The sequence below is a fragment of the Oncorhynchus mykiss genome, chromosome 17 (assembly GCF_013265735.2).
Source record: "Oncorhynchus mykiss isolate Arlee chromosome 17, USDA_OmykA_1.1, whole genome shotgun sequence".
NCBI classification, from domain to species: Eukaryota; Metazoa; Chordata; class Actinopteri; order Salmoniformes; family Salmonidae; genus Oncorhynchus; species Oncorhynchus mykiss.
This window is the reverse complement of record NC_048581.1, coordinates 28970105-28987471: the sequence shown is the minus strand read 5'-3', so window position 1 is coordinate 28987471 and position 17367 is coordinate 28970105. Positions and strand designations below refer to the sequence as shown.

Here is a 17367-nt window from a genome sequence, read left to right as displayed (position 1 = left end):
TTGCCCAATAGTCAGCCACAGTGGGCGGGTCATAACACCTATAAAACCTAGCGGTAAAACATGGAAATAATTCCATACATTTTTCACGTTGGGAATTTTACAAACACTTTAAAGTAAGTGTGTTTGGTGTAGGTTTTGACAACCGTTTAATTCTCTCTCAGATAAGGTGAGTTTTATCAATATATTTGCCTCAATTTACTCTCACATTCGAAACGCTAATTACCAGCATAGAAGAACTCAGCAAGCGCAATCAGAGACATGTATCCAATCGAAGATGATTCCATGTGCTGTATTTAAATTCATTTAATAAAGTGTAGACATTATTCTGTCCCCTTTCTCTGTCTTAGTTAACCACTGACTACACTTTAGCTAGCTAGTTAGCAAAGCAGTAGATTAGAACATATGTTTGTATTACTTTGCCTAGATAATTGTTCAGCTAGCAGAGCAGTAGATCATAAAATCATTTTGTATTACTTAGCCTAGATAATTGTCTGTACAGTATGTCGACTGTGGTGTCTATTTCAGACCTTTTATGGCATTTTTAAAGGATAAGCATAAGAGCATTAAAAAGGGAGAAGACCACTATAAGCCTGGCCATGTGGAGAAGTACAGCCAGAGTGACGGGCAATTTACCGGTTTGGTCAGGGCCATGAGGGATAAAGTTTATCCTGTGTCAGTGAGTAAAAAAAAAAACATGTTTTATACTGCTGTCAACATTCTACAGGGAAGAGCTACTTTATCAATTACACAGTGCATTTGGAAAGTATTCAGACCTCTCGACTTTTTCCACATTTTTTAACATTACAGCCTTATTCTAAAATGAATTTAATCCATGTTTTTCCTCATCAATCTACACACTACCCCACAATGACAAAGTGAAAACAGGTTTAGACATTTTGGCACATTTATAAAACAGAAACCTTATTTACATAAGTATTCAGACCCTTTGCTAAGAGACTAGAAATGTATCTCAGGTGCATCCTGTTCCATTGATCATCTTTGACATGTTTCTTCAACTTGATTGGAGTCCACCTGTGGTAAATTAAATTGATTGATGGACATGATTTGGAAAGGTACACGCCTGTCTAAGGTCCCACAGTTGCCAGTGCATGTCCTAGAGCTGGCCGCCCCGGCCAAGCTGAGCAATCGGGGGAGAAGGGACAGAGCTCCAGAGTTCTTCTGTGGTGATGGGAGAACCTTCCAGAAGGACAACCATCTCTGCAACACTCCACCAATCAGGCCTTTATGGTAGTGGCCAGACGGAAGTCACTCCTCAGTAAAAGGCACATGACAGCCCGCTTGGAGTTTGCCAAAAGGCGCCTAAAGACTGATCACAAGATTCTCTATTCGGATGAAACCAAGATTGGACTCTTTATCCTGAATGCCAAGTGTCACGTCTGAAGGAAACCTGGCAGCATCCCTAGGGTGAAGCATGGTGGTGGCAGGATCATGCTGTGGGGATGGTTTTCAGCGGCAGGGACTGGGAGACTAGTCAGGATCGAGGGAAAGATGAACAGAGCAAAGTACAGAGAGATCCTTGATGAAAACCTGCTCCAAAGCGCTCAGGTTCACCTTTCAACAAAACAACGACCCAGCCAAGATGGCGCAGGAGTGGCTTCGGGACAAGTCTCAATGTCCTTGAGTGGCCTAGTCAGAGCCTGGCCTTGAACCCTATCAAACAGCTCTGGAGAGACCTGAAAAAAGCTGTACAGCGACGCACCCCATCCAACCTGACAGAGCTTGAGAGGATCTGCAGAGAAGAATGGGAGAAACTCTCAAAATACAGGTGTGTCAAGATTGTAGCCTCAAACTCAAGAACACTTGAGACTAATCTCTGCCAAAGGTGCTTCAACAAAGTACTAAGTAAGGGGTCTGAATGTGATCGTTTTTCTTTTAATATACATTTGCAGAAAATGTGTTTTTTGCTTTGTCATAGCTTGATGAGAGGAAGAAACAATTTAATCAATTTTATAATAAGGCTATAACGTAACAAAATGTGGGGGTAAATCACGGGCTCTGAAATACGTTCTGAATGCACTGTATCACTCATCAGATTACCCCGGATGAAAGACTTAGATGAGTGAGTGATTACTCTGTCCTAGAATGTTGTCATGAGACTGAATCTAAAAAATCTATTGACATCCAGAATTGAATTGTTTAGGCATCCAGTGTAGTGTGTATTGTAGTTTCATAACCAATCTTGAAAGGCTTTATTTATTCAGTGGTACATGCATTCACAGTCTTGATTTATAGGATCCTTCCCACTATTTGATTAGTGTGTCAAGTGTTATCAATTAAATGTTTAATGAAAAACTGCACTTGCCCTCATGTGAAAATGACAGTTAAATATTCTACAGCTGTAATGTCATCAATCAAATCAAACTTTACTCATGAAAATCCACAATGGATAAAATTAAGGGTGAAAAAACAGTTGGAACCATTTCCCTGTGTGACCACTAGGTTTTATGGGTATTATGACAACTCCACTGTGCCCCAGGGAAATTGAGGCAAAGTTAAGAATCTCTGGATTAACTGCTAAATTTAGTAATTCATAAATTGGTTCAAATTGTTTAAATGGACAATTCTTTGAACTGTCTTGGGCAAGTTTTTAATTAAAAATGCCTGTTATCTAGCTAGGTAGCTCATGGTTGGTCAGTTAGTTAGCAACATTAGACTACTATTCGCCATCTAGCCAGGCTATTTGCCTAGCCATTTAAATGCATGAGAAATTCATAAAAACAAGTTTATTTCTTTGGCTTTTCTAAACCAACAGTCTAGCATGGTAGCTAACTTGGAAGCTATGGCTAGGTATTCTTGATAATCAAAAACAATTTTATTTGTCACATACACGTGTTTAGCAGATGTTAATGCGAGTGTAGCGAAATGCTTGTGCTTCTAGTTCTGACAGTGCAGTAATATCTAACATATCCCCAACAACTACCTAATACACACAAATCTACAGGGGAGAATGAGAATATGTATATGGATGAGTGATGGCCAAGTGGCATAGGCAAGGTGCAATAGATAGTATAAAATATAGTATATACATGTGATGAGTAATGTAAGATATGTAAACATTATTAAAATTGCATTATTTAGAGTGGATTGTATGAAGTGACTAGTGATCCATTTATTAAAGGGGCCAGTGATTGGGTCTCAATGTAGGCAGCGGCCTCTTGAGTTAGTGATTGCTGTTTAGCAGTCTGATGGCCTTGAGATAGAAGCTGTTCTTCAGTCTCTCGGTCCCAGCTTTGATGCACCTGTACTGACCTTGCCTTCTGGATGGTAAGCGGTGTGAACAGGCAGTGGCTCGGGTGGTTGATGTCCTTAATTATCTTTTTGGCCTTCCTGTGTCATGGAGGGCAGGTAGTTTGCCCCTGGTGATGCGTTGTGCAGACTGCACCACCCTCTGGAGAACCTTGCGGTTGAGGGCGGTGCATTTGGCGTACCAGGCTGTGATGCAGCCCGACAGAATGCTCTCAATTGTGCATCTGTTAACGTTTGTCAGGGTTTTGGGTGACAAGCCTTATTTCTTCAGCCTCCTGAGGTTCAAGAGGCACTGTTGCGCCGCCTTCACCACACTGTCTGTGTGGGTGGACCATTTCAGTTTGTTTGTGATGTGTACGCCGAGGAACTTAAAACTTTCCATCTTCTCCACTGCTGTCCCTTCCATGTGGATAGGGGTCTGTTTCCTGAAGTCCACTATCATCTCCTTTGTTTTGTTGACGTTGTCACATACCGAGTGCCCTCACCACCTCCCTGTAGGCTGTCTCGTTGTTGGTAATCAAGCCCACTACTGTTGTCTGCAAACTTGATGGTTAAGTTGGGGGCGTGAATGGCCAAAGTCGTGGGTGAACAGGGATTACAGGAGGGGGCTGAGCACCCACCCCTGTGGGGCCCCAGTGTTGAGGGTCAGCGAAGTGGAGATGTTGTTTCCTACCTTTACCACCTTGGGGTGGCCCGTCAAAGTCCAGGACCCAATTGCACAGGGCGGGGTTGAGACCCAGGGCCTCCAGCTTGATGATGAGCTTGGAGGATACTATGGTGTTGAAAGCTGAGCTGTAGTCAATGAACAGCATTCTTACATAGGTATTCCTTTTGTCCAGATGGGATAGGGCAGTGTGCAGGCGATTGCGTCGTCTGTGGACCTGTTGGGATGGTATGCAAACTGAAGTGGGTCTAGGGTGGCCGGTAAGGTGGAGGTGATATGATCCTTGACTCGTAATGTTTGTGTCTGTAGGTGAGGGGTGGGTAGCCTACTTCAAGGACTACTTGACTTGTAGCTACCCTAGCTAGCTGAATTATTTTAGTCTGGCTTTGAGGTTTCAGAGATGGACTGATTCATCCTCTCGAGTCAAGTGTGTTTACTTTGGGAAAACAGTGTTTGCTGTTACCCTCTGGACTGCAGATCATTCGTATGGGCAATGTTATGTAACCTTATTTATGACTGAATGGTGTAAAAATGATTGCAACCATTTCTGTGTTTCGACCGCTAGGTTTTATGGGTATTATGACTTCTACTATTGTAGACCAATGCATTATAGTGCGTTCAAGACAACTGGGAACTCTGGAAAAAATACGAGATTAAATCATGACGTCAGTGATCTTCAGGTCAAAGTCCAAGCTCTAGAAAGAGACCAGAGATCTTGAGTTGGAATTCCGAGTTGGATGTCTGTTCAAAAAGATTTTTCACAGACGGAGCTAGTTTATTTTTTTCTCCACTTCCCAGCTGTCTTGAACACACTGAAGTTGTAAGTCTGAGATCCCAGTTGTTATGGGTATTGTATGGAACTGAGAGTCATGATCAAGGGCTGATGCTATGTATTGGCCAATGAGAGGCTTTGAAAGCACCAGTCAGCCATAATGGCACTCCTCAGAAGAAGCCGTTTTGAATGAAATGGATCAAGGACAGAATTACATTTATGTAGCTCAGATAATATAATTGAAAAGTGCATTAAGGTGTCTGTAATAGAATAAACTTGGCAAAACAAATGTAGACATTAATGAATTTCTATAGGTTCCCAAATATTTTTTACAATGGTGGGTGAGTGCCAAGATGGTCTGGTCTGCTCAGCTAGTTAATTGACTATACAGCATATGAAACGGGGGGCAAAAATGGAGCGTGTGATGTTTTGCTTGCTCTTCCATCTCTAGTGAACCTACGGGATGTTTGAAAGCATCCCGTCTGTGCAGTGCTGCGCAAGAGTGGTCTGACATCATCATAAACGATCTCTGTTTATATTGTGCAGTGTTATAAGTTGTAGGTTTAAGGCAGCCCTGCATCCCTTTCACTTCTTGTCAGAACGGCATATTGCACTACACTCAGGTGAATATGTCCGAAACCAAACCACCACTTTGCATTTAGGAAAGTGACATCTGCTGTGCTTTAGAATAACTTATAGTTCCAGAAGTAAGATTGCAACTTTTAAGGCTTTGGGACCGATAAGGTGGACTCTGAAATTAAATTGACATGTCAGTGAAGATCTTTGTCTGAATGAAAAATATTCCAACAGAATTTTATATATATATATATATATATATATCAGTAAATTAACATTACTTTTTGTATTTTTGTTTGACGTTTGACATCCCAAACTCGAAATGTCAGAGAACTGTTGTGTTACGCCGATTGTCTGGTTTAAAAAAAAACAAACAAGAAGAATAATAGTTCTTTCAAAGCTGTAACTCAATGTGACTGATTTTCACATTCTTCGCTTAGCTTGTAAACATTACATCATGAGCAAAGGAGCAAATTCCACTTTTCTGGTGTCGTCGGCTTTGAATGTCAAAAACAATCGATGAATCAAATCAATAAAGAAAAGAGGAACTTTGTTACTTTTGTGGTGAGTAAACATTCCTCTGTAGCCCATTGTGTATCCATATTCATAATTTCATTTGGATATTTGATTGATTGTATTTGTATTGTTGAATAGTGTTTAAGTACACAAATTGTAGACATTACTATAACATTTGTTGCGGTAGGTCCTGAGATGCGTAAGAACTTGCACATAAGGGGGTATTTTGGATCGGAGCTAAATGTGATTGGAGATACAACTCAAAGGTTTGCGAACCACTGTTATACACAACCATTGCTGTGGCCCAAATGGTATTACAATGGATAATTGCTGCAGACAAAATTACTTTTTACTGTACAATACTTTTTATCAAAATCATTTTTGCAAGTCTCTAAAATAGTCTTCAGTTGATAAGCACATCATGGCTGCCATTTGAGGATGCAAACAGGCCTTTGATGCAACAGGTGCAATAGGATGCAAACAGCTGTGGTTCAGAACAACCTAGCCCTTGATCATGGGGTGGGGATTTAAGATCCAAGATGCTCGGTCTGAACCTTAACATGCATCGCTTTTGGTACTGTTTTGGAATTATAAGGACCTTATATTTCATATATATATATATACACACACACACACACACACACACACACACACACACACACACACACACACAGTGCCTTGCGAAAGTATTCGGCCCCCTTGAACTTTGCGACCTTTTGCCACATTTCAGGCTTCAAACATAAAGATATAAAACTGTATTTTTTTGTGAAGAATCAACAACAAGTGGGACACAATCATGAAGTGGAACGACATTTATTGGATATTTCAAACTTTTTTAACAAATCAAAAACTGAAAAATTGGGCGTGCAAAATTATTCAGCCCCCTTAAGTTAATACTTTGTAGCGCCACCTTTTGCTGTGATTACAGCTGTAAGTCGCTTGGGGTATGTCTCTATCAGTTTTGCACATCGAGAGACTGACATTTTTTCCCATTCCTCCTTGCAAAACAGCTCGAGCTCAGTGAGGTTGGATGGAGAGCATTTGTGAACAGCAGTTTTCAGTTCTTTCCACAGATTCTCGATTGGATTCAGGTCTGGACTTTGACTTGGCCATTCTAACACCTGGATATGTTTATTTTTGAACCATTCCATTGTAGATTTTGCTTTATGATTTGGATCATTGTCTTGTTGGAAGACAAATCTCTGTCCCAGTCTCAGGTCTTTTGCAGACTCCATCAGGTTTTCTTCCAGAATGGTCCTGTATTTGGCTCCATCCATCTTCCCATCAATTTTAACCATCTTCCCTGTCCCTGCTGAAGAAAAGCAGGCCCAAACCATGATGCTGCCACCACCATGTTTGACAGTGGGGATTGTGTGTTCAGCTGTGTTGCTTTTACGCCAAACATAACGTTTTGCATTGTTGCCAAAAAGTTCAATTTTGGTTTCATCTGACCAGAGCACCTTCTTCCACATGTTTGGTGTGTCTCCCAGGTGGCTTGTGGCAAACTTTAAACAACACTTTTTATGGATATCTTTAAGAAATGGCTTTCTTCTTGCCACTCTTCCATAAAGGCCAGATTTGTGCAATATACGACTGATTGTTGTCCTATGGACAGAGTCTCCCACCTCAGCTGTAGATCTCTGCAGTTCATCCAGAGTGATCATGGGCCTCTTGGCTGCATCTCTGATCAGTCTTCTCCTTGTATGAGCTGAAAGTTTAGAGGGACGGCCAGGTCTTGGTAGATTTGCAGTGGTCTGATACTCCTTCCATTTCAATATTATCGCTTGCACAGTGCCGCTTGGGAAATCTTTTTGTATCCAAATCCGGCTTTAAACTTCTTCACAACAGTATCTCGGACCTGCCTGGTGTGTTCCTTGTTCTTCATGATGCTCTCTGCGCTTTTAACGGACCTCTGAGACTATCACAGTGCAGGTGCATTTATACGGAGACTTGATTACACACAGGTGGATTGTATTTATCATCATTAGTCATTTAGGTCAACATTGGATCATTCAGAGATCCTCACTGAACTTATGGAGAGAGTTTGCTGCACTGAAAGTAAAGGGGCTGAATAATTTTGTACGCCCAATTTTTCAGTTTTTGATTTGTTAAAAAAGTTTGAAATATCCAATAAATGTCGTTCCACTTCATGATTGTGTCCCACTTGTTGTTGATTCTTCACAAAAAAATACAGTTTTATATCTTTATGTTTGAAGCCTGAAATGTGGCAAAAGGTCGCAAAGTTCAAGGGGGCCGAATACTTTCGCAAGGCACTGTGTATGTGTATATGGTTAAATTGATACACACCTTGATAGGGTTAATGTTCCCACATGGCCATATCTCAATGTTACAGCGCTTGTTTACGAAAACAGACCGAAGACTAGGAACACCCAGTTGTGGAAGAAGTACTCCATTCTTGTACTTGAGTAAAAGTAAAGATACCTTTTTTTTTAATAGAAAATTACCCCAAAGTGAAAGTCACCCAGTAGTTTGGTTTTTAAGAATACTTAAGTATCAAAAGTATAAATGATTGAAAATTCCTCATTAAGCAAACCAGACAGCAGCATTTTTTTGATGGATAGCCAGGGGCACACTCCAACATTCATATCATTTACAAACAAAGCATTTGTGTTTAGTGACTCCGTCAGATCAGAGACAGTCGATGACCAGGGATGTTCTCTTTAAGTGTGTGAATTGGACAGTTTTCCTGTTCTGCTAAGCATTCAAAATGTACTTTTGGGTGTCTGGGGAAATGTAAGTACATTTTCTAAAAGTTGTCATAAATAGTAAAGTACAGATACTTAAACTACTGAAGTAGTACTTTAAAGTATTTTTACTTAAGTACTTTACACAACTGCGAACACCTGTGTAAGCGTAACTCGGGAAGTGTAATTTCATTGGATGGAGGCACCCTTGGCTGTATTGAACTGTAAAATAGCTAAGAGTAACCTAACCTTTAACCTAAACGTATTAGTCTGATCTTGGAAACTGACATTTCTGACTTACTAACTGGGGGTTGTTATACAGGACTTGGACCAGGAAATAGGCGGGACAAAACAGCCAGAATGTGCAACCAGTTAGTAAGTCGGACATTTTGGCGTTCCTAGTTCCCACTAGCTTTGAATGCACCATTAGACTTTTCCATGTTCTTATTGCACCTGATGATCCATTATGCAAATGCTTAACACTTCATATTTTGACACTTGCAGGGCTCTACAGTGCAACCATTTTACTCGCATATGCAACAAAATGTGTGCGAACTGAAAGGTCATGAGCACATACCCGCCTACTTCCTGGTCCAAGTCCAGTACTGTTTTTGAATGGGCTTTCAGCTTATATAATCAAATTGATGAAAATTGGGTCATTTTTAAGAAATGTTAAATAATGTGTTCATGGATTAATTTACCTTTAACCAATTCCTTTTATGAATGTTTTAAAATATGAAGGGGAAAAAACGCTCAGGTAGGGGAAGTCGGGAACCAATATACACTGCACTAATTCCGAAAAGTTTTGTCATCATAAAGTCCATGGATAATAAGACACCTCCTCCCAGCTGCCCACTGCACTGAGGCAAGGAAATACTGTCACCACCGAATAACCTGCGATAATTGAATTTCATTAAGCATTTTTCTACGGTTGGCCATGCTTTCCACCTGGCTACCCCTACCACGGCCAACAGCTCCCGCAGGAACTTGCAGGAACTTTGTTTCTCAAATGACTGCCCTCTCCAGGTTCACCAACCACTTCTCAGATAGTTCAGTGTGTCAAATCGGAGGTCCTGTTGTCCAGACCTCTGGCAGTCTCTATGGGGTTGCCACAGGGTTCAATTCTTGGGCCACCTCTTGCTGCTGGTGATTCTCTGATCCACCTCTACACAGACGACAACATTCTGTATACCATTCTTCCAAACTCGCATAAAGCATCTCCAATCCAAAATTAAATCTAGAATCGGCTTCCTATTTCGCAACAGCCTTCTTCACTTATGCTGCCGAACATACCCTCGTAAAACTGACTGTCTTACCGATCCTTGACTTCGGCGATGTCATTTACAAAATTGCCTCCAACACTCTACTCAGCAAATTGTATGTAGTCTATCACAGTGCCATCCATTTTGCCACCAAAGCCCCATATACTACCCACCACTGCAACCTGAATGCTCTTGTTGGCTGGCCCTCGCTACATATTCATTGCCAAACCCACTGGCTCCAGGTAATCTTTAAGTCTTTACTAGGTAAAGCCCCGCCTTATCTCAGCTCACTGGTCACTGTAGCAGCGCTCCAGCAGGTATATTCACTGGTCACCCTCAAAGTCAATTCCTCCTTTGGCCGCCTTTCCTTCCAGTTCTCTGCTGCCAATGACTGGAACAAATTGCAATAATCACTGAAGCCGGAGTCTTGTATCTCACCCTCACTAACTTTAAGCATTAGCTGTCAGAGCAGCTTACCGATCCGTGTACCTGTACACAGCCCATCTGTAAATAGCACACCCAACAATTACCTCATCCCCAACATATTTTTTTTGCTCTTTTGCACCCCAGTATCTCTACTTGCACATCTATCACTCCAGTGTTAATGCTAAATTGTAATTATTTTGCCACTATTGGCCTATTTATTGCCTTACCTCCCAAACCTTACTACATAGATTTTTATATTGTGTTATTGACTGTATGTTTGTTTATCCCATTTGTAACTGTTTTTGTTGCACTGCTTTGCTTTATCTTGGCCAGGTCACAGTTGTAAATGAGAACTTGTTCTCAACTGGCCTATATATCTATATATATATATTTATTTATTTATTTATTTATTTATTTATTTATTTATTTATTTATTTATTTATTTATTTATTTATTTATTTATTTATTTATTTATTTATTTATTTATTTAAAAAATCCCATATTTAAAATATGATATGCCTACTTGTCTTTGAAAATGAATTATATTAGGCTATACATTATTGCTGCCCTTCATGGACAGTTTTGAATAAGTCATACAAATAAGCATTTGATATTAAATGCTCCATGAAGCCAATATGATTTGAGATTTTAGTATTGTGCTAGGCAGAGATGACAAGGGGACTCAACTCCTAAAATGCATAATTTTGTATATATAGTCAGACGATGGCAAGGATCTTCAACTAGTAGACATAAACAACCTGAATATTGATATTCATTAGATTTTTTGGGGGGGGGAAGATTGTGGGTGATTTGGAGAAACGATTGTTATAACATTTTCAAACAACCAGCACTTGGGAAACATAGATCAGGGGTGGCCAACCCTTCTGGAGAGCAAGCAGGATTTTCTTCCAGACCTATTTTCAAGAACGAGTTCACCTAAGATACAAAATGTTTGTGTCCCTACCTTGAAAGCATTCTATGGACAATGAGACTGCAATCTATGATTTGGTTAACCACTGCCACCAACCATTAATATTACAATTTACTGTGCAGAGCCTTTGGTGCACGGTTTCTAGCATTTGCCTGTCTCCCGATCTCATTTAATTACTGTCTGAATAGTGTCAAACCACCCCAAAAATATGTACGATTTTTTTGTTATTAGTGTTCTTTACATTTCATCTCCCCAAAAATCTCAAAGTAACAAAGTTGTTGAATTTTGAGTGTTCATTTTCATTTAATGTTCAAAGCATTCTGAATACACTTGACCTGTTAAAAAAAATCCCTGGTCATAGGCCTAAACCATGTCAAAATATGTCAAATTGCAGGGATTAGCTTTAAAACAGTACCATTTTTTGGGGGGAGGACCCCCAGTCCCCCAACTAGGGGTTGCGGCAATGAAATTCAAATTGAAAATCTCACTCCAAACTTTGTTCAAATGTTGGCAGCCCTGTAATGAGTAGGATTCTGGGTTTTCACGTGCAAAAGTGATTGTCTTTGATAAACGCTTTATCTGCCTTTTATGGAAAAGAGATGTATATTTCTGAACGATAGACCATGCTGCCTTGTTGACAACATGACCAGAACAGCGCAGATTACGGTTCGATTTGAGAAGAGCGCTTCTCCCTCACCACTTTTGCCCGTTCACCACGCAGGCCATAGACTGGTGCACCTCGCTTCAGCTTAATCCTTAATCGAACACTGCCATTGCCAAGAGTCCTCTGTAAACCTCTGTAAACCAGAGCTAGGCATGTTGATTGTGCACTGGGACACATTTTATTACTGAGAGAGGCCTGTCGTTTTGCAATGGGTCTGCGGTGGTTGTGTTTAGTTAATCTAATATTTCAGAACATATGTATTGCAGTTAATTTTGTCTGACTTATGTAAAATATATTTTGAGTAGCAAACGGAAACAAGTCCCAAACACTTCTCAATAGAAAATGTTCTGCCTCAGGGGGGCGCTGTTTAACAATTATTTGGATTATCTAATGACCACCAGTGCTCGGAATAAATTGCTTGTTCACAAGACAGATCTGGTTGACATGAAATTCGCATTATTGTAATTGGCCCTTGTTATAGACACACTGTACTTTTTCACAACAAAAAAGCCATTGTGATTTCATTGTATGTTTTGTACAGTCTGATTTGGACATTTTGTTCTGTTGTAGAGCAAGTAAAATAAAGACTATGTAAACTGATTTAACTGGAAGTGTGACTAAAGGTTGAGATCTCTTGATATCAGAGATGTGCCTTAAGGCGTCCACATGCTTCCCAGCCGAAACAGTTCGGAAGAGTTTGTGCGTATATTATGATGGCATTTTGTGACGTTTGTTTTGGACCTTGGTTTTGTGTGCCCGAACAGCTGAAAACCCTCACCGACGTCTACGCCCCTTGATCGGTGATGGGTCAACAATAAGGATTATTCAAAGTCTGTCATTCAACAAGAGACTACTAGTTTTCATGCATTTTTTTCATTGAGAAATACTGCACCAAGCATATTAGTTACATGTACAATTTTGACTTTTTTGACTGAATCTATGACTGATTTTGAGTTATTTTAGATTAATTATAAGGAAGTGTATACTGGCTACGGCATCTCAAAATGGACAAACCGTACTCTTGCAGGTATTTTTTTCTTGTTTTTCAAGCACACTCGTTCTGTACAGCTAGGAGCAAGCCGAACCGAAGCATGCTGACCCCTTTACCCAGTCTGTTGGGGGGAGCTATGGGAACGACGTAGTGAGTGCATACCTTTTCATACTGGTCCACCCATGACAATCAGATCCACAACGTTGCAAGTGAGCCACACGGGACTGCACAGATGCTAGACCGTGTAAATCACAGTTGACTTACTTTTAGTATTTAGGAATTTTGATACTTTAATTATCTATTTTATTGACACTTTGTGTTGAACACAGTGTACATGTGTGTCCAGAGTCACTCACTGCCTCATCACCTGGGAGCTAACACATCTTCAGCTACCAGCACCTAAGGAATTACAGTCCCCTTGGTTAACCCCAACAAAGACCAAATACTAGGCCTACATGGCAACAAAAACACTTCCAATTGTTACATGACTGTTCAGAATCTGTAGAATATAAAGATCCACTGGGCTGAATTGTCATTCAATTATTAGCAATTTATTATAAACATTGACCCATCCATCACACAAGCGCACAAAGGTACACACACCAACAGAATAAAGGATGTTTATTCCGTTATTGCAACATATGGAAAAAATATAACCATTCAAAGTCATGAAACAGATTTCTAGAGGGTCTAATACAGCTTTAGCTCTTGGGTTATGATGGGCAAGGTTCAAATGATTCTGCATTGCTTTTCCATGGACTTGACCTCAACCCTAGTAGTAGTAATTTATTCTTCCCAACTTGGATGATTGTATGTAATGTACAGAGACAGGACAAGGTTCACGATAAGGTCTTATTGACAACAATGAAGACTTCCATACTGTTATTTATTTATCTTGCTCCTTTGCACCCCAGTATCTCTACTTGCACATCTACCATTCCAGTGTTTAATTGCTATATTGTAATTACTTTGCCACCATGGCCTATTTATTGCCTTTACTGACCTTACCTCATTCATTAAATAAAGGTGAAATTATTATTTTTTTAAATTTAAAAACCAGGGCTGTCTTGTCAATGAGCAGAATTCCCAAATCGGACTGTACAAAACATACAATCAAGACCGCTGTTAGTTCATTGTAATTTGCATTTCATACACTTGACACAGTGACTTGAGGGGGAGACAAACAGTGAAGGCAGCAACAGGCAGATGGACGTGCCTGCCCCCCCCCCCCCCCCCCCCCCCCCCCCCCCCGTGTCGGCTAGGGTGCCCTCAGCCGTTGTCCTCAGAGAAATAGAAAAGAGGGGTTAGGGAGCGCATCCCTAAGATCTTACTTATTAGGTCATAGATAAAATTGACTGCAATGTACTTGACTCATATATTAAGCATAACTACACAGAACCACCGCAGACCCATTGTAAAATTAGATTCTATCTCCGTATGATATCTCCTTACTACAATGTGCACAAACATGCCTAGCTCCGCCCACTAGGGTGTGGCTTACAGAGCGCTCTTTGAAATCTGCACTCGTTATTTGTACTCCAGTTATATTACCACACCCGCAGGAGCAGACTGGGATCAGAAATCGTCTCTGCCATTTCTAACACATTGGCCCCCTTGAGGTCACCACACCAGCGTTCTTTGTTTGTGGTGAATCTTAACCTGAAGACTGACACTGTTACAAAGCAAGTGGTCGAAAAAGCACATTGAGAGCAGGGATTCATTCATACCAGAACTCAGGACATTTTGTAGGGTACAATTTAAACTACAAACTTAACTATCAGTGGATAGCCAGATTTAAAGCACTGGAACTAACCCCTTTCTCCATTCTTAACAGAACAAATTTCCGGCATCACGTTTTACCTCCCCTCTCAAGATGACGACTCCTCAGTATGACCTGTCAAACACGCTCCCTCCCCACACACTGACCCGACTGGCACGGGAGTGGCTGGCAGAGGACACACCAAACTTTGACCCTGCAGGGCTGTGTGTGGGGTCACATGAGGTCGAGGCCAGGTTGTTGTGTAAAACGCCGTGCAGCATGCTGGCAGGCAGGCCTTTCTTCACTGCTGTCTTCACTGAGCTCAGCTGCACTGTTGAATGGGCGCACAAAGAGGGAGCACAGCTCGGTAAGAGACCAACTATGAACCTGGTCAAAAGCATGCTGTGGAGGTTTAAGAGAATACACAGATGCCTCACAAATGTGATGACAATACACCAACTCTGATCACACTGCCAAATTCATTTGGAGAAGGTATTGTGGAAACGAGCTTCGAGTTTGGCATTCACAAAATTCCATTGGAATAGATTCCAACTGATGACCATCTAACTATTTTAGATGCAGATCACTCACGTGTTTTTGGGTAAACTCTTCTTTGACCTCACCTCCACCAGGTCCAAATGCGGTGACCCAGACTGCTGTGGTCAGAGGCCCAGCAAGGTGTATCCTCCTCGGGGAGAGACCGGCCCTCAACTGCCTGGCCCGGGCCTCTGGGATAGCCACCCGCTGCTCCCAGCTACAGAGCATCGCCAGGGAGGCAGGCTGGCATGGCCATGTGGCTGGCACGCGTAAAACCACCCCTGGGTTCCGGCTGGTGGAGAAGTATGCCATGCTGGTGGGCGGCGTGTCCATACACAGACAGGACCTGAGTGGGATGGTGATGCTGAAAGACAATCATATATGGGCATCAGGGAGTATCACACAGGTAGGCAAGGGTGGATGTCTCAAACTGTACATTTGACATCAACCTATACTATGTTGTGGTTGTCGATTCCTCTGAAATGCATGAAAATCAGAGTGCAAGAATACATGTATGTCTTTCATATTCCAAGATGTACCATTAGATCTGTCCTTTTTCTAATATGAGAGCTGAAGTTTTCCCTCTGTGCATTTTGAATATAAATTAATTTAGCATTCTGATAGAGAACTGATTTGATGTAATTCCTACCTGTGGGTCTTCCAGGCGGTGAGGGACGCCCGCTCGGTGTGTGGCTTCAGCAGTAAGATTGAGGTGGAGTGCGGCAGCCGGGAGGAGGGCAGTGAGGCGGCCACGGCAGGCGCCGACATCGTCATGCTGGACAACTTTAAGCCACAGGTGAGACTGATGGACTTCCCAAAGGCATCAGGGAAGTAATGTAGAAGAGGTAGAGATGTACTGGAGGGCTTGTGATACAGCAGAAGACATAATTCCGTTGGACATTCATGTACATTGGACTATCAATGTAATATTCTTCTTCCAGTGCTGTGCATTTAGTTCAATCTCTTTCCTTCACGGTCTCTTCCCGCACTCGTTTCTTCCGGCCTCGATTCCTCCTCTGTCCCTTCCTCACTCAGGAACTCCATGCGGCAGCCAAGCTTCTGAAGGAGGAGTTCCCTTCTGTGCTAATCGAGGCCAGTGGAGGGGTGACCCCAGACTCCCTGCCCCAGTATCTCTCCCCCCATGTGGACATCATCTCTCTGGGCTGCATCACCCAGGGCTGCCCAGTGGTAGACTTCTCCCTCAAGGTTCAAAAGCCTGTTCCCTTTCCAATTATTTTCCAATCAAAGTAACTGTGGCAATTCAGGATTTTTGTTAATAAAGTGAAAATAAAAAGCAACGGTCAATTTCCTCACTTTTCATCCAGGAGATGATCAAGAAAAAAATCCATTATAACATTCAGAGGTGACTGTATAATTTCTATGCTGCGTACAACTAATTTAGAAATCATTATTAAAACTGTGAAGACAGTTCCCTTAGTTTATTTTGTCCCATAGTGATCATCTATTATATGGGATATTCTTTAAAATCCTTAATCTTTGATCCACCAGGAGAAAAGATGACAAATTAGTAACTAAGTCACTATACTGTTAAAGCTTCGTATGGATTAAAACACACTGCACTTCCACCACTAAAAGTCCATCACCTGTCAAATTAATAAATCAGATATCAGTTTTCAAAACACTGAAGTTAAACATGCATAAAATCACCATCTTTGAGTAGACATTATTTAGGCCTAATAATATCATGCCCAAACCGCGTCCTCAAATTGATTTTGTCCCCCCACACCAAACGCAATCCCGACATGCAGGTTGAAGTATAAAAACAAACTCTGAACAAATTATTTTAATTTGGCGACAGGTCAAAAAGCAAACATTTATGGCAATTTAGGTAGATAGCATTCTGTTGCTAGCTAATTTGTCCTGGGTTGTTATTTTACTTGAAATGGACAAGGTCCTCTACTCCGACAATTAATCCACAGATAAAACGGTCAACCGACTCATTTCTAGTCATCTCTCCTCCTTCCAGGCTTCTTTTTCTTTGGACTTTATATGGCAATTGGCGTCTAACTTTCATAAGGTGTATTACCACAGCTGACTGACCAGCTGACTGACCAACTGACCTCAGGTCATCTTTCAATCACCCACGGGGGTATAACCAATGAGGAGGTTGCACGTGGATTTCTGCTTCTATAAACCAATGAGGAGATGGGAGAGGTAGGACTTGCACCGTGTTCAGCGTCACTAATAGCACGGATTTCTATTTTAGCGTTTGGCAACGCAGACGCTTGTTGGCGCAATGATTGAGTAACATGCATGTCAATTTATTTTGCAACGCG

General features: G+C 41.3%; 1 protein-coding gene across 4 annotated transcripts; it reads left to right on the top strand.

Moving 5' to 3' along the window:
• Positions 1-9: 9 nt before the first annotated feature.
• On the top strand, positions 10-16368 carry LOC110493651 (nicotinate-nucleotide pyrophosphorylase [carboxylating]-like). Of its 4 annotated transcripts, none has more exons than XM_021568047.2 (5): positions 10-166; positions 14609-14900; positions 15166-15476; positions 15735-15866; positions 16106-16368. In XM_021568047.2, the coding sequence occupies exons 2-5, from the start codon at positions 14648-14650 to the stop codon at positions 16319-16321; spliced, it is 912 nt and encodes a 303-aa protein (XP_021423722.2). In that variant the 5' UTR covers positions 10-166; positions 14609-14647; the 3' UTR covers positions 16322-16368. The 4 variants fall into 4 exon arrangements, with proteins under 4 accessions (XP_021423722.2, XP_036805542.1, XP_036805540.1 ...); XM_036949647.1 differs by having other exon boundaries at positions 34-113; XM_036949645.1 differs by lacking the exon at positions 10-166 and adding an exon at positions 548-676.
• The last annotated feature ends 999 nt before the right edge of the window (positions 16369-17367 follow it).